Raw genomic sequence first — 26486 nt, 5'->3', positions numbered from 1 at the left:
TGATGACCTTGTTTCCAGGGTTAGTGGTATGGTATAGTAACTCACTGTCTGAGGAGCTGATGACCTTGTTTCCAGGGTTAGTGGTATGGTATAGTAACTCACTGTCTGAGGAGCTGATGACCTTGTTTCCAGGGTTAGTGGTATGGTATAGTAACTCACTGTCTGAGGAGCTGATGACCTTGTTTCCAGGGTTAGTGGTATGGTATAGTAACTCACTGTCTGAGGAGCTGATGACCTTGTTTAACTCACTGTCTGAGGGCTTGACCTTGTCCAGGGTTAGTGGTATGGTATAGTAACTCACTGTCTGAGGAGCTGATGACCTTGTTTCCAGGGTTAGTGGTATGTATAGTAACTCACTGTCTGAGGAGCTGATGACCTTGTTTCCAGGGTTAGTGGTATGGTATAGTAACTCACTGTCTGAGGAGCTGATGACCTTGTTTCCAGGGTTAGTGGTATGGTATGGTATAGTAACTCACTGTCTGAGGAGCTGATGACCTTGTTTCCAGGGTTAGTGGTAGTGGTATGGTATAGTAACTCACTGTCTGAGGAGCTGATGACCTTGTTTCCAGGTATAGTAACTCACTGTCTGAGGAGCTGATGACCTTGTTTCCAGGGTTAGTGGTATGGTATAGTAACTCACTGTCTGAGGAGCTGATGACCTTGTTTCCAGGGTTAGTGGTAGTGGTATGGTATAGTAACTCACTGTCTGAGGAGCTGATGACCTTGTTTCCAGGGTTAGTGGTATGGTATAGTAACTCACTGTCTGAGGAGCTGATGACCTTGTTTCCAGGGTTAGTGGTATGGTATAGTAACTCACTGTCTGAGGAGCTGATGACCTTGTTTCCAGGGTTAGTGGTAGTGGTATGGTATAGTAACTCACTGTCTGAGGAGCTGATGACCTTGTTTCCAGGGTTAGTGGTAGTGGTATAGTATAGTAACTCACTGTCTGAGGAGCTGATGACCTTGTTTCCAGGGTTAGTGGTAGTGGTATGGTATAGTAACTCACTGTCTGAGGAGCTGATGACCTTGTTTCCAGGGTTAGTGGTAGTGGTATGGTATAGTAACTCACTGTCTGACGGAGCTGATGACCTTGTTTCCAGGGTTAGTGGTATGGTATAGTAACTCACTGTCTGAGGAGCTGATGACCTTGTTTCCAGGGTTAGTGGTAGTGGTATAGTAACTCACTGTCTGAGGAGCTGATGACCTTGTTTCCAGGACAACTGGTTGTTCAAGGACTCAGGAGTCTCATTCTCAATCACCTCGTCTGTGGACAGAGAAACACAGAGAAACATGCTGAGCAACAATCACATAAACATTAACTACAACATCACACAGTGACAGAAACATCAACCCCAACATCACACAGTGACAGAAACATCAACCACAACATCACACAATGAGAGAGAAACATCAACATCACACAGTGAGAGAGAAACATCAACACAACATCATACAGTGAGAGAGAAACATCAACATCACACAGTGAGAGAGAAACATCAACACAACATCATACAGTGACAGAAACATCAACCACAACATCACACAGTGAGAGAGAAACATCAACATCACACAGTGAGAGAGAAACATCAACATCACACAGTGAGAGAGAACATCAACATCACACAGTGAGAGAGAAACATCAACATCACACAGTGACAGAAACATCAACCACAACATCACACAGTGACAGAAACATCAACCACAACATCACACAGTGAGAGAAACATCAACATCACACAGTGAGAGAAACATCAACATCACACAGTGAGAGAGAAACATCAACATCACACAGTGACAGAAACATCGACCCCAACATCACACAGTGAGAGAGAAACATCAACATCACACAGTGAGAGAGAAACATCAACATCACACAGTGAGAGAGAAACATCAACATCACACAGTGACAGAAACATCAACATCACACAGTGAGAGAGAAACATCAACATCACACAGTGAGAGAGAAACATCAACATCACCCAGTGACAGAAACATCAACCACAACATCACACAGTGAGAGAGAAACATCAACATCACACAGTGAGAGAGAACATCAACATCACACAGTGAGAGAGAAACATCAACACAACATCATACAGTGACAGAAACATCAACCACAACATCACACAGTGAGAGAGAAACATCAACATCACACAGTGAGAGAGAAACATCAACATCACACAGTGAGAGAGAAACATCAACATCACACAGTGACAGAAACATCAACCACAACATCGCACAGTGAGAGAACATCAACCACAACATCACACAGTGAGAGAAACATCAACATCACACAGTGAGAGAGAACATCAACATCACACAGTGAGAGAGAAACATCAACATCACACAGTGACAGAAACATCAACATCACACAGTGAGAGAAACATCAACATCACACAGTGAGAGAGAAACATCAACATCACACAGTGAGAGAAACATCAACATCACACAGTGAGAGAGAAACATCAACATCACACAGTGAGAGAGAAACATCAACATCACACAGTGACAGAAACATCAACCACAACATCACACAGTGAGAGAGAAACATCAACATCACACAGTGAGAGAGAAACATCAACATCACACAGTGACAGAAACATCAACCACAACATCACCCAGTGACAGAAACATCAACCACAACATCACACAGTGAGAGAGAAACATCAACATCACACAGTGAGAGAGAAACATCAACATCACACAGTGACAGAAACATCAACCACAACATCACCCAGTGACAGAAACATCAACCTCAACATCACACAGTGAGAGAGAAACATCAACATCACACAGTGAGAGAGAAACATCAACATCACACAGTGAGAGAGAAACATCAACACAACATCATACAGTGACAGAAACATCAACCACAACATCACACAGTGAGAGAGAAACATCAACATCACACAGTGAGAGAAACATCAACATCACACAGTGACAGAAACATCAACATCACACAGTGACAGAAACATCAACATCACACAGTGACAGAAACATCAACCACAACATCACACAGTGAGAGAGAAACATCAACATCACACAGTGAGAGAGAAACATCAACATCACACAGTGAGAGAGAAACATCAGTGAGTGGTGTGAGTGTCAGAACATGGAGACCAATAGGACACATCACTAAAGACAGGAGGGAATCAGAACATGGAGACCAATAGGACACATCACTAAAGACAGGAGGGAATCAGAACATGGAGACCAATAGGACACATCACTAAAGACAGGAGGGAATCAGAACATGGAGACCAATAGGACACATCACTAAAGACAGGAGGGAATCAGAACATGGAGACCAATAGGACACATCACTAAAGACAGGAGGGAATCAGAACATGGAGACCAATAGGACACATCACTAAAGACAGGAGGGAATCAGAACATGGAGACCAATAGGACACATCACTAAAGACAGGAGGGAATCAGAACATGGAGACCAATAGGACACATCACTAAAGACAGGAGGGAATCAGAACATGGAGACCAATAGGACACATCACTAAAGACAGGAGGAATCAGAAATCAGGAACATCACTAAAGGAGACAGAACAATAGGACACATCACTAAAGACAGGAGGGAATCAGAACATGGAGACCAATAGGACACATCACTAAAGACAGGAGGGAATCAGAACATGGAGACCAATAGGACACATCACTAAAGACAGGAGGGAATCAGAACATGGAGACCAATAGGACACATCACTAAAGACAGGAGGGAATCAGAACATGGAGACCAATAGGACACATCACTAAAGACAGGAGGGAATCAGAACATGGAGACCAATAGGACACATCACTAAAGACAGGAGGGAATCAGAACATGGAGACCAATAGGACACATCACTAAAGACAGGAGGGAATCAGAACATGGAGACCAATAGGACACATCACTAAAGACAGGAGGGAATCAGAACATGGAGAAAGGACACATCACTAAAGACAGGAGGGAATCAGAACATGGAGACCAATAGGACACATCACTAAAGACAGGAGGGAATCAGAACATGGAGACCAATAGGACACATCACTAAAGACAGGAGGGAATCAGAACATGGAGACCAATAGGACACATCACTAAAGACAGGAGGGAATCAGAACATGGAGACCAATAGGACACATCACTAAAGACAGGAGGGAATCAGAACATGGAGACCAATAGGACACATCACTAAAGACAGGAGGGAATCAGAACATGGAGACCAATAGGACACATCACTAAAGACAGGAGGGAATCAGAACATGGAGACCAATAGGACACATCACTAAAGACAGGAGGGAATCAGAACATGGAGACCAATAGGACACATCACTAAAGACAGGAGGGAATCAGAACATGGAGACCAATAGGACACATCACTAAAGACAGGAGGGAATCAGAACATGGAGACCAATAGGACACATCACTAAAGACAGGAGGGAATCAGAACATGGAGACCAATAGGACACATCACTAAAGACAGGAGGGAATCAGAACATGGAGACCAATAGGACACATCACTAAAGACAGGAGGGAATCAGAACATGGAGACCAATAGGACACATCACTAAAGACAGGAGGGAATCAGAACATGGAGACCAATAGGACACATCACTAAAGACAGGAGGGAATCAGAACATGGAGACCAATAGGACACATCACTAAAGACAGGAGGGAATCAGAACATGGAGACCAATAGGACACATCACTAAAGACAGGAGGGAATCAGAACATGGAGACCAATAGGACACATCACTAAAGACAGGAGGGAATCAGAACATGGAGACCAATAGGACACATCACTAAAGACAGGAGGGAATCAGAACATGGAGACCAATAGGACACATCACTAAAGACAGGAGGGAATCAGAACATGGAGACCAATAGGACACATCACTAAAGACAGGAGGGAATCAGAACATGGAGACCAATAGGACACATCACTAAAGACAGGAGGGAATCAGAACATGGAGACCAATAGGACACATCACTAAAGACAGGAGGGAATCAGAACATGGAGACCAATAGGACACATCACTAAAGACAGGAGGGAATCAGAACATGGAGACCAATAGGACACATCACTAAAGACAGGAGGGAATCAGAACATGGAGACCAATAGGACACATCACTAAAGACAGGAGGGAATCAGAACATGGAGACCAATAGGACACATCACTAAAGACAGGAGGGAATCAGAACATGGAGACCAATAGGACACATCACTAAAGACAGGAGGGAATCAGAACATGGAGACCAATAGGACACATCACTAAAGACAGGAGGGAATCAGAACATGGAGACCAATAGGACACATCACTAAAGACAGGAGGGAATCAGAACATGGAGACCAATAGGACACATCACTAAAGACAGGAGGGAATCAGAACATGGAGACCAATAGGACACATCACTAAAGACAGGAGGGAATCAGAACATGGAGACCAATAGGACACATCACTAAAGACAGGAGGGAATCAGAACATGGAGACCAATAGGACACATCACTAAAGACAGGAGGGAATCAGAACATGGAGACCAATAGGACACATCACTAAAGACAGGAGGGAATCAGAACATGGAGACCAATAGGACACATCACTAAAGACAGGAGGGAATCAGAACATGGAGACCAATAGGACACATCACTAAAGACAGGAGGGAATCAGAACATGGAGACCAATAGGACACATCACTAAAGACAGGAGGGAATCAGAACATGGAGACCAATAGGACACATCACTAAAGACAGGAGGGAATCAGAACATGGAGACCAATAGGACACATCACTAAAGACAGGAGGGAATCAGAACATGGAGACCAATAGGACACATCACTAAAGACAGGAGGGAATCAGAACATGGAGACCAATAGGACACATCACTAAAGACAGGAGGGAATCAGAACATGGAGACCAATAGGACACATCACTAAAGACAGGAGGGAATCAGAACATGGAGACCAATAGGACACATCACTAAAGACAGGAGGGAATCAGAACATGGAGACCAATAGGACACATCACTAAAGACAGGAGGGAATCAGAACATGGAGACCAATAGGACACATCACTAAAGACAGGAGGGAATCAGAACATGGAGACCAATAGGACACATCACTAAAGACAGGAGGGAATCAGAACATGGAGACCAATAGGACACATCACTAAAGACAGGAGGGAATCAGAACATGGAGACCAATAGGACACATCACTAAAGACAGGAGGGAATCAGAACATGGAGACCAATAGGACACATCACTAAAGACAGGAGGGAATCAGAACATGGAATCAGGACACATCACTAAAACATGGAGGGAATCAGAAATAGGACACATCACTAAAGACAGGAGGGAATCAGAACATGGAGACCAATAGGACACATCACTAAAGACAGGAGGGAATCAGAACATGGAGACCAATAGGACACATCACTAAAGACAGGAGGGAATCAGAACATGGAGACCAATAGGACACATCACTAAAGACAGGAGGGAATCAGAACATGGAGACCAATAGGACACATCACTAAAGACAGGAGGGAATCAGAACATGGAGACCAATAGGACACATCACTAAAGACAGGAGGGAATCAGAACATGGAGACCAATAGGACACATCACTAAAGACAGGAGGGAATCAGAACATGGAGACCAATAGGACACATCACTAAAGACAGGAGGGAATCAGAACATCAGAACATGGAGACCAATAGGACACATCACTCAGAAAAGACAATAGGACACATCACTAAAGAGGGAATCAGAACATGGAGACCAATAGGACACATCACTAAAGACAGGAGGGAATCAGAACATGGAGACCAATAGGACACATCACTAAAGACAGGAGGGAATCAGAACATGGAGACCAATAGGACACATCACTAAAGACAGGAGGGAATCAGAACATGGAGACCAATAGGACACATCACTAAAGACAGGAGGGAATCAGAACATGGAGACCAATAGGACACATCACTAAAGACAGGAGGGAATCAGAACATGGAGACCAATAGGACACATCACTAAAGACAGGGAGGGGAATCAGAACATGGAGACCAATAGGACACATCACTAAAGACAGGAGGGAATCAGAACATGGAGACCAATAGGACACATCACTAAAGACAGGAGGGAATCAGAACATGGAGACCAATAGGACACATCACTAAAGACAGGAGGGAATCAGAACATGGAGACCAATAGGACACATCACTAAAGACAGGAGGGAATCAGAACATGGAGACCATCAGAGAGAGTGTTGTTACATGATAGTTATCAGGAAAATACATGGTGAAACTATTGGATAAGACATGTGTAAAAGTCTACACAGCCAGACAGGATTCAGGTATGTGAATGCTGCATTCTCTAGGATTTAGTACTGCCATAGATGAAGAGGGTCATGTGGAAGTTGTCCTACCGTAGTCATAGCTGGGAGGTTTCACGTCTCCTTGGTTTAACTCTGTTCCATATTTTAACTTGTGGTACTTGGACCTGGAAGAGAAAGCAGAAACAACTGTTCAAAGATGCTGATGATTAAGATTGACAGAGACACATTGTTCACACTTCAATCATTATAATAACTTGGAATCACAGTTCCTGTTAACTAGTCAGCGCATTCCTGTTAACTAGCCAGGACATTCCTGTTAACTAGTCAGCGCATTCCTGTTAACTAGCCAGAGCATTCCTGTTAACTAACCAGAACATTCCTGTTAACTAACCAGAACATTCCTGTTAACTAACCAGAACATTCCTGTTAACTAACCAGAACATTCCTGTTAACTAGCCAGAATATCCCTATTAACTAACCAGAACATTCCTGTTAACTAACCAGAACATTCCTGTTAACTAACCAGAACATTCCTGTTAACTAACCAGAACATTCCTGTTAACTAACCAGAACATTCCTGTTAACTAACCAGAACATTCCTGTTAACTAACCAGAACATTCCTGTTAACTAACCAGAACATTCCTGTTAACTAACCAGAACATTCCTGTTAACTAACCAGAACATTCCTGTTAACTAACCAGAACATTCCTGTTAACTAACCAGAACATTCCTGTTAACTAACCTGAACATTCCTGTTAACTAGCCAGGACATTCCTGTTAACTAACCAGAACATTCCTGTTAACTAACCAGAACATTCCTGTTAACTAGCCAGACCATTCCTGTTAATGTGCTAGTAGTCTAAGCCCTGTCTAAGTCGGTGGAAGGGGGTTCTACTAAACTAGATGGATGGCTTGAAGGTCACACCGAGGACATTAAGATATTTAATTTGGAATGTTAACACCCCTTGAAGTATAAAACTAAAATACATAACAATGTATTGATGAAAATGTGTATTTGTCCTTATTGCTATTAGCCAATAGAAACACATTGAAAAATAGTCTTTACTGCTATTAGCCAATAGAAACACATTGAAAAATAGTCTTTACTGCTATTAGCCAATACAAACACATTGAATAACAGATAGTCCTTACTGCTATTAGCCAATAGAAACACATTGAATAACAGATAGTCCTTACTGCTATTAGCCAATAGAAACACATTGAATAACAGATAGTCCTTACTGCTATTAGCCCATAGAAACACATTGAATAACAGATAGTCCTTACTGCTATTAGAAACACATTGAATAACAGATAGTCCTTACTGCTATTAGCCCATAGAAACACATTGAATAACAGATAGTCCTTACTGCTATTAGCCCATAGAAACACATTGAATAACAGTCCTTACTGCTATTAGCCCATAGAAACACATTGAATAACAGATAGTCCTTACTGCTATTAGAAACACATTGAATAACAGATAGTCCTTACTGCTATTAGCCCATAGAAACACATTGAATAACAGATAGTCCTTACTGCTATTAGCCCATAGAAACACATTGAATAACAGATAGTCCTTACTGCTATTAGAAACACATTGAATAACAGACAGTCCTTACTGCTATTAGCCCATAGAAACACATTGAATAACAGATAGTCCTTACTGCTATTAGCCCATAGAAACACATTGAATAACAGTCCTTACTGCTATTAGCCAATAGAAACACATTGAATAACAGATAGTCCTTACTGCTATTAGCCCATAGAAACACATTGAATAACAGATAGTCCTTACTGCTATTAGCCAATAGAAACACAATGAATAACAGATAGTCCTTACTGCTATTAGCCCATAGAAACACATTGAATAACAGTCCTTTATTCATCATCATCATCATCATCATCATCATTAAGGATCTGCAGCAGCCTGCCTGTATTTATTCATCATCACTAAGGATCTGCTGCAGGCTGCCTGTATTTATTCATCATCATCATCATCAAAGATCTGCAGCAGGCTGCCGGTATTTATTCAACATCATCATCATCATCATTAAGGATCTGCTGCAGGCTGCCTGTATTTATTCATCATCATCATCACTAAGGATCTGCTGCAGGCTGCCTGTAGTTATTCATCATCATCATCAAGGATCTGCTGCAGGCTGCCTGTAGTTATTCATCATCATCATCATCAAGGATCTGCTGCAGGCTGCCTGTAGTTATTCATCATCATCATCATCAAGGATCTGCTGCAGGCTGCCTGTAGTTATTCATCATCATCATCATCAAGGATCTGCTGCAGGCTGCCTGTAGTTATTCATCATCATCATCATCAAGGATCTGCAGCAGGCTGCCGGTATTTATTCAACATCATCATCATCATCATTAAGGATCTGCTGCAGGCTGCCTGTATTTATTCATCATCATCATCACTAAGGATCTGCTGCAGGCTGCCTGTAGTTATTCATCATCATCATCATCAAGGATCTGCTGCAGGCTGCCTGTAGTTATTCATCATCATCATCAAGGATCTGCTGCAGGCTGCCTGTAGTTATTCATCATCATCATCACTAAGGATCTGCTGCAGGCTGCCTGTAGTTATTCATCATCATCATCATCAAGGATCTGCTGCAGGCTGCCTGTAGTTATTCATCATCATCATCATCAAGGATCTGCTGCAGGCTGCCTGTATTTATTCATCATCATCATCATCATCAAGGATCTGCTGCAGGCTGCCTGTAGTTATTCATCATCATCATCAAGGATCTGCTGCAGGCTGCCTGTAGTTATTCATCATCATCATCATCAAGGATCTGCTGCAGGCTGCCTGTAGTTATTCATCATCATCATCATCATCACTAAGGATCTGCTGCAGGCTGCCTGTAGTTATTCATCATCATCATCATCAAGGATCTGCTGCAGGCTGCCTGTAGTTATTCATCATCATCATCATCAAGGATCTGCTGCAGGCTGCCTGTAGTTATTCATCATCATCATCATCAAGGATCTGCTGCAGGCTGCCTGTATTTATTCATCATCATCATCATCATCATCACCAAGGATCTGCTGCAGGCTGCCTGTAGTTATTCATCATCATCATCATCAAGGATCTGCTGCAGGCTGCCTGTATTTATTCATCATCATCATCATCATCATCACTAAGGATCTGCTGCAGGCTGCCTGTAGTTATTTCATCATCATCATCATCACTAAGGATCTGCAGCAGGCTGCCTGTATTTATTCATCATCATCATCACTAAGGATCTGCTGCAGGCTGCCTGTATTTATTCATCATCATCATCACTAAGGATCTGCTGCAGGCTGCCTGTAGTTATTCATCATCATCATCATCAAGGATCTGCTGCAGGCTGCCTGTATTTATTCATCATCATCATCATCATCACTAAGGATCTGCTGCAGGCTGCCTGTAGTTATTCATCATCATCATCACTAAGGATCTGCTGCAGGCTGCCTGTATTTATTCATCATCATCATCACTAAGGATCTGCAGCAGGCTGCCTGTATTTATTCATCATCATCATCACTAAGGATCTGCTGCAGGCTGCCTGTATTTATTCATCATCATCATCACTAAGGATCTGCAGCAGGCTGCCTGTATTTATTCATCATCATCATCACTAAGGATCTGCAGCAGGCTGCCTGTATTTATTCATCATCATCATCACTAAGGATCTGCAGCAGGCTGCCTGTATTTATTCATCATCATCATCACTAAGGATCTGCAGCAGGCTGCCTGTATTTATTCATCATCACTAAGGATCTGCTGCAGGCTGCCTGTATTTATTCATCATCATCATCACTAAGGATCTGCAGCAGGCTGCCTGTAGTTATTCATCATCATCATCACTAAGGATCTGCAGCAGGCTGCCTGTAGTTATTCATCATCATCATCACTAAGGATCTGCAGCAGGCTGTCTGTATTTATTCATCATCATCATCATCACTAAGGATCTGCAGCAGGCTGCCTGTATTTATTCATCATCATCATCACTAAGGATCTGCTGCAGGCTGCCTGTATTTATTCATCATCATCATCATCATCATCACTAAGGATCTGCTGCAGGCTGCCTGTAGTTATTCATCATCATCATCACTAAGGATCTGCAGCAGGCTGCCTGTATTTATTCATCATCATCATCACTAAGGATCTGCTGCAGGCTGCCTGTAGTTATTCATCATCATCATCACTAAGGATCTGCAGCAGGCTGCCTGTATTTATTCATCATCATCATCACTAAGGATCTGCTGCAGGCTGCCTGTAGTTATTCATCATCATCATCACTAAGGATCTGCAGCAGGCTGCCTGTATTTATTCATCATCATCATCATCATCATGAGTACATCATGTTGTGATGAGAGGACTAGGGTATGGAGAATACCATGAGTACATCATGTTGTGATGGGAGGACTAGGGTATGGAGAATACCATGAGTACATCATGTTGTGATGGAAGGACTAGGGTATGGAGAATACCATGAGTACATCATGTTGTGATGGGAGGACTAGGGTATGGAGAATACCATGAGTACACCATGTTGTGATGGGAGGACTAGGGTATGGAGAATACCATGAGTACATCATGTTGTGATGGAAGGACTAGGGTATGGAGAATACCATGAGTACATCATGTTGTGATGGGAGGACTAGGGTATGGAGAATACCATGAGTACATCATGTTGTGATGGGAGGACTAGGGTATGGAGAATACCATGAGTACATCATGTTGTGATGGGAGGACTAGGGTATGGAGCAAGTTACTCATGTGTTAATCGACTCAGTACTGGTAGCCTGTGTATATAGCCAAGTTACTCATGTGTTAATCGACTCAGTACTGGTAGCCTGTGTATATAGCCAAGTTACTCACGTGTTAATCGACTCAGTACTGGTAGCCTGTGTATATAGCCAAGTTACTCACGTGTTAATCGACTCAGTACTGGTAGCCTGTGTATATAGCCAAGTTACTCGACGTACTGGTAGCCTGTTAATAGCCAAGTTACTCACTCAGTACTGGTAGCCTGTGTATATAGCCAAGTTACTCATTGTATATTAATCGACTCAGTACTGGTAGCCTGTGTATATAGCCAAGTTACTCATTGTATATTAATCGACTCAGTACTGGTAGCCTGTGTATATAGCCAAGTTACTCATTGTATATTAATCGACTCAGTACTGGTAGCCTGTGTATATAGCCAAGTTACTCACGTGTTAATCGACTCAGTACTGGTAGCCTGTGTACAGGCTGTACAGACAGATCACATCAGGGACTCCCTTTATCCCCCTGGCATTGTAGACCCTCTGATTTCTGCTGTGTTAAGTCTCATGGTCATTTGAAGACGTCATGTAGAGACGTCTTTGGCTGTCAGGCCCTCTGTCATTATCAGTGTGGTGAATTAAAATGTGAAAGGTCACAGGGTCATGTGATGTCAGTATGATGTCAGAAGGCAGTGTAATGTGGTAAGATGCAGGGTGCATCTTACCTGTTTGAGGGCATATTCCAGCATCTTAATCCTCCTGACAAGATCCTTCTTCAGGTTCTCTTGTCCTTTCCTCTCTCCCTGCAGGAAGGCTATCTGGGCCTGAGGAGACACACCATTAACACACACCATTAACACACACCATTAACACACACCATTAACACACACCATTAACACTAGGCTTGGGTAGTATACCACATATACAGAATACAGGGGTATTTGGAAAAAAGACAGGTGGGTTTTCAATACTGTCAATACCGTTGAAACGATTTATTTGAAGTGTTTTAATACATTTGAATATTTGTAGCTACGTTTAAGAAAATACCTGCAGGAAACTTGTTCAATTCGTTAGAAGAAAGAACATTAAGTTCTTAATTTCACCGGTCACATTATGATGACGCTTAGCAACAGAACAGTATACTGTTTACACTCAGGCTGTTGTTTTGAGTCAATCGTTTTAAAATCATATCTAATGTTTGTTTTGCTACGGATTCCTGTTATGTAGCTGTTAGCCATCATGAAAATGTAGCAGGCTAATGCTAGCAGTGCTAGCCCACCAGTGTTTTTATCCACAACTAGACACAAATCAAATTGTATTTGTCATATGCGCCAAATACAACAGGTGTTTAAAAAAAAATGAAATTAAAAAGTAATAATTACAGAGCAGCAGTAACATAACAATAGAAGGTCTATATACAGAGGGTACCGGTACAGAGTCAGTGTGGAGGCTATATACAGGGGGTACCAGTACAGAGTCAATGTGGAGGCTATATACAGGGGGTACCAGTACAGAGTCAATGTGAAGGCTATATACAGGGGGTACCGGTACAGAGTCAGTGTGGAGGCTATATACAAAGGGTACCGGTACAGAGTCAATGTGGAGGCTATATACAGGGGTACCGGTACAGAGTCAATGTGGAGGCTATATACAGGGGGTACCGGTACAGAGTCAGTGTGGAGGCTATATACAGGGGGTACCGGTACAGAGTCAGTGTGGAGGCTATATACAAAGGGTACTGGTACAGAGTCAATGTGGAGGCTATATACAGGGGTACCGGTACAGAGTCAATGTGGAGGCTATATACAGGGGTACCGGTACAGAGTCAATGTGGAGGCTATATACAGGGGGTACAGGTACAGAGTCAATGTGGAGGCTATATACAGGGGGTACCAGTACAGTCAATGTGGAGGCTATATACAGGGGGTACCAGTACAGTCAATGTGGAGGCTATATACAGGGGGTACCGGTACAGAGTCAATGTGGAGGCTATATACAGGGTGTACTGGTACAGAGTCAATGTGGAGGCTATATACAGGGGGTACCGGTACAGTCATTGTGTGGGGCCAACGGTTAGTCGAGATAATTGAGGTAATATGTACAAGTGACTATGCACAGATAACAGAGAGTAGCATCAGTGTAAAGAGAGGGGTGGGGGGGGTGGGGGAGCAATGCAAATAGTCTGGGTAGCCCTTTGATTAGGTGTTCAGGAGTCTTATGGCTTGGGGGGTAGAAGCTGTTAATAAACCTCTTGGACCTAGACTTGGACCTAGACTTCCTCTGACACCGCCTGGTGGTCCTGGATAGCAGGAAGCTTGGCCCCAGTGATGTACTGGGCCGTACGCACTGCCCTCTGTAGCACCTTGCCATACCAGGCAACCAGCTCTCAATGGTGCAGCTGTCGAACCTTTTGAGGATCTGAGGACCCATGCCAAATTTTTCAGTCTCCTGAGGGGGAATATTTTTTTTTGTGCCCTCTTCACAGCTGTCTTGGTGTGATTGGACCATGGTAGTTTGTTGTTGATGTGGACACCAAGGAACTTGAAGCTCTCAACCTGCTCCACTATAGCCCCGTCGATGAGAATGGGGGCGTGCTCCTCTTTTTCCTATAGACCACAATCATCTTTTTCTTGATCGTGTTGAGGGAGAGGTTGTTGTCCTGGCACCACACGGCCAGGTCTCTGACCTCCTCCCTATAGGCTGTCTCGTTGTTGTCGGTGATCAGGCCTACCACTGTCGTGTCATCGACAAACTTAATGATGGTATTGGAGTCGTGCTTGGCCTTGCAGTCATGAGTGAACAGGGAGTACCAGGAGGGGACTGAGCACGCACCCCTGAGGGACCCCCGTGTTGAGGATCAGCATGGCGGATGTGTTGTTACCTACCCTTACCACCTGGGGGCGGCCCATCAGGAAGCCCAGGATCCATTTGCAGAGGAAGGTGTTAAGTCCCAGGGCCCTTAGCTTAGTGATGAGCTTTGAGGGCACTATGGTGTTGAATGCTGAGCTCTCGTCAATGAACAACATTCTCACATAGGTGTTCCTTTTGTCCAGGTGGGAAAGGGCAGTGTGGAGTGCAAATAGATATTGCAGCGTCTGTGGACCTATTGGGGCAGTAAGCAAATTGAAGTGGGTCTTGGGTGACAGGTAAGGTGGGGGTGATATGACCCTTGACTAGCCTCTCAAAACACTTCATGACGACAGAAGTGAGTGCTATGGGGCGATGGTAACTGAACTGAATGACTTTCTTGGATACAGCAAAAATGGTGGCCATCTTGAAGCATATGGGAACAGCAGACTGGAGAGATTGAATATGTCCGTAAATACACCAGTCAGCTGGTCTGTGCATACTCTGAGGATGCGGCTAAGGATGCCGTCTGGGCTGGCAGCCTTGTGAGGATTAAAATGTTTAAATGTTTTACTCACATCGGGCATGGAGAAGGAGAGCCCACAGTCCTTGGTAGCAGGCAGCGTCGGTGGCACTGTGTTATCCTCATAGCGGGCAAAGAAGGTGTTTAGTTTGTCTGGATGCAAGACGGTGTCTGCGATGTGGCTGGTTTTTCTTTTGTTGCCCGTGATTGTCTGTAGAACTGTTGAGTTCCGACTCCACCTTGTCCCTGTACTGGCATTGTGCCTGTTGGATTGTCTTGCGGAGGGAATAACTACACCGTTTATGTTCAGCCATATCACCAGTCATCTTGCCATGGTTAAATCCGGTAGTTCTTACTTTCAGTTTTGCACGAATGCCACAATCTATCCATGGTTTCTGGTTAGGGTAGGTTTTAATAGTCACAGTAGGTACAACATCTCTTACACAATTCCTTATAAACTCACTCACCGATTCAGCGTATACGTCGATATTATTCTCTGAGGCTACCCGGAACATGTCCCAGTCCGCGTGATCAAAACTATCTTGAAGTGTGGATTCCAATTGGTCAGACCAGCGCGGAATAGTCCTTGGCACAGGTACTTCCTGTTTGAGTTTCTGCCTATAGGAAGGGAGAAGCAAAATGGAGTCGTGGTCAGATATGCCGAAAGGAAGGCGGGGCCTCGTATGCATCGCGGAAGTTATATGAGCAGTGATCCAGTGTTTTACCGGCGAGAGTGCTACAGTCAATATGAATTTAGGGTTAAAATATCCAGGTACAATAAATGCAACCTCATAACATATGGTTTCCAGTTTGCATAAAGTCCAGTGAAGTTCCTTGAGGGCCATCGTGGTATCGGCTTGAGGGGGGATATACACGGCTGGCATTTGAAGGGTGGCTACTTTGAAGAATCTCAAATATGAAATACATTTAGATTTTTTGGGGTTACTACATGATTCCATATGTGTCATTTCATAGTTTTGATGTCTTCACTATTATTCTACAATGTAGAAAATAGTGAAAATAAAGAAAAATCCTTGAATGAGAAGGCGTTCTAAAACGTTTGACTGTATGGCAATTAGAAATGCCAGACGGGCTCGTTTTTCGTACTTGGTCACTATTAAAATCAGAATAATTTGAGTGTTCTTCTCCACCATTGATGGCCTGATAAATCATACCTGTGAATGTTCCTCCACATGGAAGTTTGTGGCATATTTCAGAGATAAGACAACCAACACAAGGCTGGGTATCAGTCAAGACCTGATGAGAAGTTTGATGATATGAGCCCTAGCCTACCACACAAAGGTACTGTGGATTTATTTCCCTGGTTGACACAGACATACTCAGGAAAGAGATATCACAACTTAAGCCCTCTACCTGCCTTCTCCATCCTATCCCCACCACCTTCTTCAAAACTCTTTTTAATAGCATATCTGAAGAAGTACAAGCTATCGTTAATCCCTCCCTGTTTTCGGGCACTTTTCCCACCTCACTAAAAACTGCTATGGTGAAACACCTTCTGAAGAAAAGCTCTTAGCATCTTTCTTCAATCTCCAGCCTTCCATTCTTAATCAAACTTCTGGAGAAATTGGTGTTCAAACAGCTAAATCATTTAAGTGTGAACTGTATATTTGAAAAATTGGTTTTCATACCCACCACAACACGGCCTTAGTTAAGTGGGAAATTATCCTAGAGCCAACACAGAGACAGTCTGAGTTAAGTGGTAAAGGACCCATCAATCCCAAAGCCTGGGACCAAGAGACATGGAGAGGCAGCCTATTAACTATCCCAAAGCCTGGGACCAAGAGACATGGAGAGGCAGCCTATTAACTATCCCAAAGCCTAGGACCAAGAGACATGGAGAGGCAGCCTATTAACTATCCCAAAGCCTGGGACCAAGAGACATGGAGAGGCAGCCTATTAACTATCCCAAAGCCTAGGACCAAGAGACATGGAGAGGCAGCCTTTTAACTATCCCAAAGCCTAGGACCAAGAGACATGGAGAGACAGCCTTTTAACTATCCCAAAGCCTAGGACCAAGAGACATGGAGAGGCAGCCTATTAACTATCCCAAAGCCTAGGACCAAGAGGCATGGAGAGGCAGCCTTTTAACTATCCCAAAGCCTAGGACCAAGAGACATGGAGAGGCAGCCTATTAACTATCCCAAAGCCTAGGACCAAGAGACATGGAGAGGCAGCCTTTTAACTATCCCAAAGCCTAGGACCAAGAGACATGGAGAGACAGCCTTTTAACTATCCCAAAGCCTAGGACCAAGAGACATGGAGAGGCAGCCTATTAACTATCCCAAAGCCTAGGACCAAGAGGCATGGAGAGGCAGCCTTTTAACTATCCCAAAGCCTAGGACCAAGAGACATGGAGAGGCAGCCTATTAACTATCCCAAAGCCTAGGACCAAGAGGCATGGAGAGGCTGTCATGTTTTGTCATTTATTATCTTGTCTTGTCCCTGTGCTTCCCATTCTATTCGTTTCCCTCTGCTGGTCTTATTAGGTTCTTTCCCTCTTTCTATCCCTCTCTCTCCCCCTCCCTCTCTCACTCTCTCGCTCTCTCTTCTCTCTATCGTTCCGTTCCTGCTCCCAGCTGTTCCTATTCCCCTAATCAATCATTTAGTCTTCCCACACCTGTTCCCGATCCTTTCCCCTGATTAGAGTCCCTATTTCTTCCTTTGTGTTCCGTTCCTGTCCTGTCGGTTCCTTGTCTAGAATTCACCGTGCTGTGTTTGTGTATCGCCCTGTCGTGTCGTGTTTTCCTCAGATGCTGCGTGGTGAGCAGGTGTCTGAGTCTGTCTGGTTCAAGTGCCTTCCCGAGGCAACCTGCTGTTCACCTGCTGTTCAAGATCGAGTCTCCAGTTTGTCCTCGTCATTTCGAGTGAAAGTTGTGTTTTTTGTTTGTATTTACTTTACTGGATTAAAGACTCTGTTTTCGCCAAGTCGCTTTTGGGTCCTCTTTCACCTGCATGACAGAAGGAACCGAACAAGGAATGGACCCAGCGACTTCAGACGCTCGTTACACTGCCGTCGAGATCAAGGAGCCATGCTCGGCAGACACGAGCAGGAATTGTCTGCTGCTCGCCATGCCGTGGAGAACCTGGCCGCTCAGGTTTCCGACCTCTCTGGACAGTTCCAGAGTCTACGTCTCGTGCCACCTGTTACTTCCTGGCCTGCCGAGCCTCCAGAACCTAGGGTTAATAACCCACCTTGCTACTCCGGGCAGCCCACTGAGTGCCGCTCCTTTCTCACGCAGTGTGAGATTGTGTTCTCTCTCCAACCCAACACATACTCTAGAGAGAGAGCTCGGGTTGCTTACGTCATTTCACTCCTTACTGGCCGGGCTCGAGAATGGGGCACAGCTATCTGGGAGGCAAGGGCTGATTGCTCTAACAAGTTCCAGAACTTTAAAGAGGAGATGATTCGGGTTTTTGACCGTTCAGTTTTTGGTAGGGAGGCTTCTAGGGCCCTGGCTTCCTTATGCCAAGGTGAACGGTCCATAACGGATTATTCTATTGAGTTTCGCACTCTTGCTGCCTCTAGTGAGTGGAACGAGCCGGCGCTGCTCGCTCGTTTTCTGGAGGGACTCCACGCAGTGGTTAAGGATGAGATTCTCTCCCGGGAGGTTCCTTCAGATGTGGACTCTTTGATTGCTCTCGCCATCCGCATAGAACGACGGGTAGATCTTCGTCACCGGGCTCGTGGAAGAGAGCTCGCATCAACGGTGTTTCCCTGCTCCGCATCGCAACCATCTCCCTCCTCTGGCTCAGAGTCTGAGCCCATGCAGCTGGGAGGGATTCGCATCTCGACTAAGGAGAGGGAACGGAGGATCACCAACCGCCTGTGCCTCTATTGCGGAGTTGCTGGACATTTTGTTAATTCATGTCCAGTAAAAGCCAGAGCTCATCTGTAAGCGGAGGGCTACAGGTGAGCGCAACTACTCAAGTCTCTCCATCAAAATCCTGTACTACTTTGTCGGTCCATCTACGCTGGACCGGTTCGGGTGCTACATGTAGTGCCTTGATAGACTCTGGGGCTGAGGGTTGTTTCATGGACGAAGCATGGGTTCGGAAACATGACATTCCTTTCAGAGAGTTAGAGAAGCCTACGCCCATGTTCGCCTTAGATGGTAGTCATCTTCCCAGTATCAGATTTGAGACACTACCTTTAACCCTCACAGTATCTGGTAACCACAGTGAGACTATTTCTTTTTTGATTTTTCGTTCACCGTTTACACCTGTTGTTTTGGGTCATCCCTGGCTAGTATGTCATAATCCTTCTATTAATTGGTCTAGTAATTCTATCCTATCCTGGAACGTTTCTTGTCATGTGAAGTGTTTAATGTCTGCCATCCCTCCCGTTTCTTCTGTCCCTACTTCTCAGGAGGAACCTGGCGATTTGACAGGAGTGCCGGAGGAATATCATGATCTGCGCACGGTCTTCAGTCGGTCCCGAGCCAACTCCTTCCTCCTCACCGGTCGTATGATTGTAGTATTGATCTCCTTCCGGGGACCACTCCTCCTCGGGGTAGACTATACTCTCTGTCGGCTCCCGAACGTAAGGCTCTCGAGGATTATTTGTCTGTGTCTCTTGACGCCGGTACCATAGTGCCTTCTTCCTCTCCGGCCGGGGCGGGGTTCTTTTTGTTAAGAAGAAGGACGGTACTCTGCGCCCCTGCGTGGATTATCGAGGGCTGAATGACATAACGGTTAAGAATCGTTATCCGCTTCCCCTTATGTCATCAGCCTTCGAGATTCTGCAGGGAGCCAGGTGCTTTACTAAGTTGGACCTTCGTAACGCTTACAATCTCGTGCGCATCAGAGAGGGGGACGAGTGGAAAACGGCGTTTAACACTCCGTTAGGGCATTTTGAGTACCGGGTTCTGCCGTTTGGTCTCGCCAATGCGCCAGCTGTTTTTCAGGCATTAGTTAATGATGTTCTGAGAGACATGCTGAACATCTTTGTTTTTGTCTATCTTGACGATATCCTGATTTTTCTCCGTCACTCGAGATTCATGTTCAGCACGTTCGACGTGTTCTACAGCGCCTTTTAGAGAATTGTCTCTACGTAAAGTCTGAGAAGTGCTCTTTTCATGTCTCCTCCGTTACTTTTCTCGGTTCCGTTATTTCCGCTGAAGGCATTCAGATGGATTCCGCTAAGGTCAAGCTGTCAGTGATTGGCCCGTTCCAAGGTCACGTGTCGAGTTGCAGCGCTTTTAGGTTTCGCTAATTTCTATCGGCGTTTCATTCGTAATTTCGGTCAAGTTGCTGCCCCTCTCACAGCTCTTACTTCTGTCAAGACGTGTTTTAAGTGGTCCGGTTCCGCCCAGGGAGCTTTTGATCTTCTAAAAGAACGTTTTACGTCCGCTCCTATCCTCGTTACTCCTGACGTCACTAGACAATTCATTGTCGAGGTTGACGCTTCAGAGGTAGGCGTGGGAGCCATTCTATCCCAGCGCTTCCAGTCTGACGATAAGGTTCATCCTTGCGCTTATTTTCTCATCGCCTGTCGCCATCTGAGCGCAACTATGATGTGGGTAACCGTGAACTGCTCGCCATCCGCTTAGCCCTAGGCGAATGGCGACAGTGGTTGGAGGGCGACCGTTCCTTTTGTCGTTTGGACAGACCATAAGAACCTTGAGTACATCCGTTCTGCCAAACGACTTAATGCCCGTCAAGCTCGTTGGGCGTTGTTTTTCGCTCGTTTCGAGTTTGTGATTTCTTACCGTCCGGGTAGCAAGAACACCAAGCCTGATGCCTTATCCCGTCTGTTTAGTTCTTCTGTGGCTTCTACTGATCCCGAGGGATTCTTCCTTATGGGCGTGTTGTCGGGTTAACAGTCTGGGGAATTGAAAGACAGGTTAAGCAAGCACTCACGCACACTGCGTCGCCGCGCGCTTGTCCTAGTAACCTCCTTTTCGTTCCTGTTTCCACTCGTCTGGCTGTTCTTCAGTGGGCTCACTCTGCCAAGTTAGCTGGTCATCCCGGTGTTCGAGGCACTCTTGCGTCTATTCGCCAGCGCTTTTGGTGGCCGACTCAGGAGCGTGACACGCGCCGTTTCGTGGCTGCTTGTTCGGACTGCGCGCAGACTAAGTCGGGTAACTCTCCTCCTGCCGGTCGTCTCAGACCGCTCCCCATTCCTTCTCGACCATGGTCTCACATCGCCCTAGACTTCATTACCGGTCTGCCTTTGTCTGCGGGGAAGACTGTGATTCTTACGGTTGTCGATAGGTTCTCTAAGGCGGCACATTTCATTCCCTCGCTAAACTTCCTTCCGCTAAGGAGACGGCACAAATCATTATCGAGAATGTATTCAGAATTCATGGCCTCCCGTTAGACGCCGTTTCAGACAGAGGCCCGCAATTCACGTCACAGTTTTGGAGGGAGTTCTGTCGTTTGATTGGTGCGTCCGTCAGTCTCTCTTCCGGGTTTCATCCCCAGTCTAACGGTCAAGCAGAGAGGGCCAATCAGACGATTGGTCGCATACTACGCAGCCTTTCTTTCAGAAACCCTGCGTCTTGGGCAGAACAGCTCCCCTGGGCAGAATACGCTCACAGTCGCTTCCTTCGTCTGCTACCGGGTTATCTCCGTTTCAGAGTAGTCTGGGTTACCAGCCTCCTCTGTTCTCATCCCAGCTTGCCGAGTCCAGCGTTCCCTCCGCTCAAGCGTTTGTCCAACGTTGTGAGCGCACCTGGAGGAGGGTGAGGTCTGCACTTTGCCGTTACAGGGCACAGACTGTGAGAGCCGCCAATAAACGCAGGATTAAGAGTCCAAGGTATTGTTGCGGCCAGAGAGTGTGGCTTTCCACTCGCAACCTTCCTCTTACGACAGCTTCTCGTAAGTTGACTCCGCGGTTCATTGGTCCGTTCCGTGTCTCCCAGGTCGTCAATCCTGTCGCTGTGCGACTGCTTCTTCCGCGACATCTTCGTCGCGTCCATCCTGTCTTCCATGTCTCCTGTGTCAAGCCCTTTCTTCGCACCCCGTTCGTCTTCCCTCCCCCTCCCGTCCTTGTCGAGCGCACCTATTTACAAGGTACATAAGATCATGGACATGCGTTCTCGGGACGGGGTCACCAATACTTAGTGGATTGGGAGGGTTACGGTCCTGAGAGAGGAGTTGGGTTCCGTCTCGGGACGTGCTGGACCGTTCACTCATTGATGATTTCCTCCGTTGCCGCCAGGATTCCTCCTCGAGTGCGCCAGGAGGCGCTCGGTGAGTGGGGGGGTACTGTCATGTTTTGTCATTTATTATCTTGTCTTGTCCCTGTGCTTCCCATTCTATTCGTTTCCCTCTGCTGGTCTTATTAGGTTCTTTCCCTCTTTCTATCCCTCTCTCTCCCCCTCCCTCTCTCACTCTCTCGCTCTCTCTTCTCTCTATCGTTCCGTTCCTGCTCCCAGCTGTTCCTATTCCCCTAATCAATCATTTAGTCTTCCCACACCTGTTCCCGATCCTTTCCCCTGATTAGAGTCCCTATTTCTTCCTTTGTGTTCCGTTCCTGTCCTGTCGGTTCCTTGTCTAGAATTCACCGTGCTGTGTTTGTGTATCGCCCTGTCATGTCGTGTTTTCCTCAGATGCTGCGTGGTGAGCAGGTGTCTGAGTCTGTCTGGTTCAAGTGCCTTCCCGAGGCAACCTGCTGTTCACCTGCTGTTCAAGATCGAGTCTCCAGTTTGTCCTCGTCATTTCGAGTGAAAGTTGTGTTTTTTGTTTGTATTTACTTTACTGGATTAAAGACTCTGTTTTCGCCAAGTCGCTTTTGGGTCCTCTTTCACCTGCATGACAGAGGCAGCCTTTTAACTATCCCAAAGCCTAGGACCAAGAGGCATGGAGAGACAGCCTTTTAACTATCCCAAAGCCTAGGACCAAGAGGCATGGAGAGACAGCCTTTTAACTATCCCAAAGCCTAGGACCAAGAGACATGGAGAGACAGCCTATTAACTATCCCAAAGCCTAGGACCAAGAGACATGGAGAGGCAGCCTATTAACTATCCCAAAGCCTAGGACCAAGAGGCATGGAGAGACAGCCTTTTAACTATCCCAAAGCCTAGGACCAAGAGGCATGGAGAGGCAGCCTATTAACTATCCCAAAGCCTAGGACCAAGAGGCATGGAGAGACAGCCTTTTAACTATCCCAAAGCCTAGGACCAAGAGGCATGGAGAGACAGCCTTTTAACTATCCCAAAGCCTAGGACCAAGAGACATGGAGAGACAGCCTATTAACTATCCCAAAGCCTAGGACCAAGAGACATGGAGAGGCAGCCTATTAACTATCCCAAAGCCTAGGACCAAGAGGCATGGAGAGACAGCCTTTTAACTATCCCAAAGCCTAGGACCAAGAGGCATGGAGAAAGCCTTTTAACTATCCCAAAGCCTAGGACCAAGAGACATGGAGAGGCAGCCTTTTAACTATCCCAAAGCCTAAGACCAAGAGACATGGAGAGACAGCCTTTTAACTATCCCAAAGCCTAGGACCAAGAGACATGGAGAGGCAGCCTATTAACTATCCCAAAGCCTAGGACCAAGAGGCATGGAGAGACAGCCTTTTAACTATCCCAAAGCCTAGGACCAAGAGGCATGGAGAGGCAGCCTATTAACTATCCCAAAGCCTAGGACCAAGAGGCATGGAGAGACAGCCTTTTAACTATCCCAAAGCCTAGGACCAAGAGGCATGGAGAGACAGCCTTTTAACTATCCCAAAGCCTAGGACCAAGAGACATGGACAGACAGCCTATTAACTATCCCAAAGTCTAGAACCAAGAGACATGGAGAGGCAGCCTATTAACTATCCCAAAGCCTAGGACCAAGAGGCATGGAGAGACAGCCTTTTAACTATCCCAAAGCCTAGGACCAAGAGGCATGGAGAGACAGCCTTTTAACTATCCCAAAGCCTAGGACCAAGAGACATGGAGAGGCAGCCTTTTAACTATCCCAAAGCCTAGGACCAAGAGACATGGAGAGACAGCCTTTTAACTATCCCAAAGCCTAGGACCAAGAGACATGGAGAGGCAGCCTATTAACTATCCCAAAGCCTAGGACCAAGAGGCATGGAGAGACAGCCTTTTAACTATCCCAAAGCCTAGGACCAAGAGGCATGGAGAGGCAGCCTATTAACTATCCCAAAGCCTAGGACCAAGAGGCATGGAGAGACAGCCTTTTAACTATCCCAAAGCCTAGGACCAAGAGGCATGGAGAGACAGCCTTTTAACTATCCCAAAGCCTAGGACCAAGAGACAGCCTTTTGGAGGAGACATGGAGAGACAGCCTATTAACTATCCCAAAGCCTAGGACCAAGAGACATGGAGAGGCAGCCTATTAACTATCCCAAAGCCTAGGACCAAGAGGCATGGAGAGACAGCCTTTTAACTATCCCAAAGCCTAGGACCAAGAGGCATGGAGAGACAGCCTTTTAACTATCCCAAAGCCTAGGACCAAGAGACATGGAGAAGCAGCCTTTTAACTATCCCAAAGCCTAGGACCAAGAGGCATGGAGAGACAGCCTATTAACTATCCCAAAGCCTAGGACCAAGAGGCATGGAGAGACAGCCTTTTAACTATCCCAAAGCCTAGGACCAAGAGACATGGAGAGGCAGCCTATTAACTATCCCAAAGCCTAGGACCAAGAGGCATGGAGAGACAGCCTATTAACTATCCCAAAGCCTAGGACCAAGAGGCATGGAGAGACAGCCTTTTAACTATCCCAAAGCCTAGGACCAAGAGGCATGGAGAGACAGCCTTTTAACTATCCCAAAGCCTAGGACCAAGATGCATGGAGAGACAGCCTTTTAACTATCCCAAAGCCTAGGACCAAGATGCATGGAGAGACAGCCTTTTAACTATCCCAAAGCCTAGGACCAAGAGACATGGAGAGACAGCCTTTTAACTATCCCAAAGCCTAGGACCAAGAGGCATGGAGAGACAGCCTTTTAACTATCCCAAAGCCTAGGACCAAGAGGCATGGAGAGACAGCCTATTAACTATCCCAAAGCATAGGACCAAGAGGCATGGAGAGACAGCCTTTTAACTATCCCAAAGCCTAGGCCTAGGACCAAGATGCATGGAGAGACAGCCTTTTAACTATCCCAAAGCCTAGGACCAAGAGACATGGAGAGGCAGCCTATTAACTATCCCAAAGCCTAGGACCCTGGAGGAGCCAAGAGGCATGGAGAGACAGCCTTTTAACTATCCCAAAGCCTAGGACCAAGATGCATGGAGAGACAGCCTTTTAACTATCCCAAAGCCTAGGACCAAGAGGCATGGAGAGACAGCCCTTTTAAGGCTATAACTATCCCAAAGCCTAGGACCAAGAGACATGGAGAGGCAGCCTTTTAACTATCCCAAAGCCTAGGACCAAGATGCATGGAGAGACAGCCTATTAACTATCCCAAAGCCTAGGACCAAGAGGCATGGAGAGACAGCCTTTTAACTATCCCAAAGCCTAGGACCAAGAGGCATGGAGAGACAGCCTTTTAACTATCCTAAAGCCTAGGACCATGGAGAGGCATGGAGAGACAGCCTTTTAACTATCCCAAAGCCTAGGACCAAGAGGCATGGAGAGACAGCCTTTTAACTATCCCAAAGCCTAGGACCAAGAGACATGGAGAGGCAGCCTTTTAACTATCCCAAAGCCTAGGACCAAGAGGCATGGAGAGACAGCCTTTTAACTATCCCAAAGCCTAGGACCAAGAGACATGGAGAGGCAGCCTTTTAACTATCCCAAAGCCTAGGACCAAGACCTATTAACTATCCCAAAGGCATGGAGAGACAGCCTTTTAACTATCCCAAAGCCTAGGACCAAGATGCATGGAGAGACAGCCTTTTAACTATCCCAAAGGACCAGAGGCTAGAGACAGACCAAGAGGCATGGAGAGAGACAGCCTTTTAACTATCCCAAAGCCTAGGACCAAGAGGCATGGAGAGACAGCCGACCAGCGCCTACTTTAGTTATCGAACTTTCCCGACTTGCTTCCAGGAGATTGGACTTGATAGAGCTGCAAAATACGTAACTGAACGAAGCAATACC

At 45.7% G+C, this 26486-nt stretch overlaps 1 protein-coding gene across 1 annotated transcript in view; it reads right to left on the bottom strand.

The window, feature by feature from the left end:
* LOC124039067 (striatin-like) overlaps positions 1–26486 on the bottom strand; it is an 84788-nt gene that overhangs the window by 32210 nt on the left and 26092 nt on the right. The window contains exons 3-6 of the mRNA XM_046354948.1: positions 12822–12920; positions 12006–12034; positions 7413–7486; positions 1186–1264 (exon numbers count right to left, since the gene is read on the bottom strand). Of these exons, the coding sequence (XP_046210904.1) occupies positions 1186–1264; positions 7413–7486; positions 12006–12034; positions 12822–12920 (281 nt within the window). The remainder of the gene's footprint in view (positions 1–1185; positions 1265–7412; positions 7487–12005; positions 12035–12821; positions 12921–26486) is intronic.

The sequence above is a fragment of the Oncorhynchus gorbuscha genome, linkage group LG07, assembly GCF_021184085.1.
Source record: "Oncorhynchus gorbuscha isolate QuinsamMale2020 ecotype Even-year linkage group LG07, OgorEven_v1.0, whole genome shotgun sequence".
NCBI lineage: Eukaryota > Metazoa > Chordata > Actinopteri > Salmoniformes > Salmonidae > Oncorhynchus > Oncorhynchus gorbuscha.
Note: the sequence above shows the minus strand (reverse complement) of the source record. Positions and strands in the feature narration are given on the sequence as shown.